The sequence below is a fragment of the Poecilia reticulata genome, linkage group LG20 (assembly GCF_000633615.1).
Source record: "Poecilia reticulata strain Guanapo linkage group LG20, Guppy_female_1.0+MT, whole genome shotgun sequence".
NCBI lineage: Eukaryota > Metazoa > Chordata > Actinopteri > Cyprinodontiformes > Poeciliidae > Poecilia > Poecilia reticulata.
In genome coordinates, this window is record NC_024350.1 from 16,120,838 (window position 1) to 16,122,101 (window position 1,264).

A 1,264-nucleotide genomic window follows, 5' to 3' on the forward strand; every position below is an offset into this window, starting at 1 on the left:
CACAGCCGACTTTATGTCGTTATGTTTGGCTAGCTTCTCTGCTAGCATACCGTCTTTAACCCACATTTAGCTTGTTTTCGTGTGTCTCTCTCTAGCTGCTGGCTACGAAACGACATCGCCTTTTATGTGGGCGTGGTCGCCTACTTCATCCTCATTTTTGTCTTGTGCCTGGCGGTCTTCATCGTCGTTATGGTCCAGCTGGCCCGGATCAAGAAGCAGAACCCTCACAACCAGTCTCCCCACCGGAGCACCATGACCGACATCAGAAGCATCATCGGCCTTGTCCTGCTGCTCGGCCTCACCTGGGGCTTCGCCCTGTTTGCCTGGGGAGAAGCCAGGCTCGCCTTTTTATACATGTTCACCATATGCAACTCTCTGCTAGGTGAGCGCTAATCAGAGCTGTATACATCTTTATTTATTTTTTAACTGCATTCTAACCGATTAAAATGTCTTGTGTAGGTTTGTTTGTCTTCATTTTCCACTGCGTGGTAAAGGAAAACGTCCGCAGGATGTGGAGGACGTTTCTGTGTTGCGGAAATTGGCGTCTGGCTGAGAACTCAGGTGAGCTGCGTTGTAGTTGTCAGCGTCGCCACTAGGTGGCGCGGCCGTTTTGTGAGTCATATTATGTTCAGGTAGAAGTTCAAGAAGAAGACGTTTTTCTTAGGTAGTTTTATGGTTTTTATGAGAGTTTGCGTCCATAAGGCTGGTAAGTTACAGTCTATTCATGTTTGAGGAGGATAATGTGTGTATTTTATTACTTTGGATGGTTTCTGTGTGCTCAATTTGCCCAGAACAAGCTATGGCTAGGCTAAGCTAAGCTAAGCTAAGCTCCACTCTAAAATGGTGGATTTTATTATGCTTAGTTGCTCTTTTTCACTTTATTTAACTATATTAGTGACTGAAAGATAAGACCGAAGTAATAAGAATAATGCTTTATTTCATTTACCAAATATAGTTACTTTATAAAGACCTAAAAAACACACAGAAAGCCTGATTTAGATATATTTTCTCCATAGAATGCAGCCGGACTGCCACACACAACAAGTTGTCGGCGGCGGCTACAGCTACGACATCGGCCAACCAGCACAGCAACCTTAGCTCCTCCTTCAGCAGCAACGTCACCAACAGCAACTGTACGTGTGGCAGCGCATTTCCTCTTCCTGTCTGTGCAACATCCCAAATCAGTGCATTTCCTCTTCCTGTCTGTGCAACAACATCCCAAATCAGCGCATTTCCTCTTCCTGTCTGTGCAACAACATCCCAA

General features: G+C 45.3%; 1 protein-coding gene across 1 annotated transcript in view; it reads left to right on the forward strand.

Moving 5' to 3' along the window:
- The window catches only part of LOC103456930 (adhesion G-protein coupled receptor G2-like), a 16,179-nt gene that overhangs the window by 14,265 nt on the left and 650 nt on the right, over positions 1-1,264 (forward strand). The window contains exons 13-15 of the mRNA XM_008396816.2: positions 96-382; positions 460-561; positions 1,017-1,133. Of these exons, the coding sequence (XP_008395038.2) occupies positions 96-382; positions 460-561; positions 1,017-1,133 (506 nt within the window). The remainder of the gene's footprint in view (positions 1-95; positions 383-459; positions 562-1,016; positions 1,134-1,264) is intronic.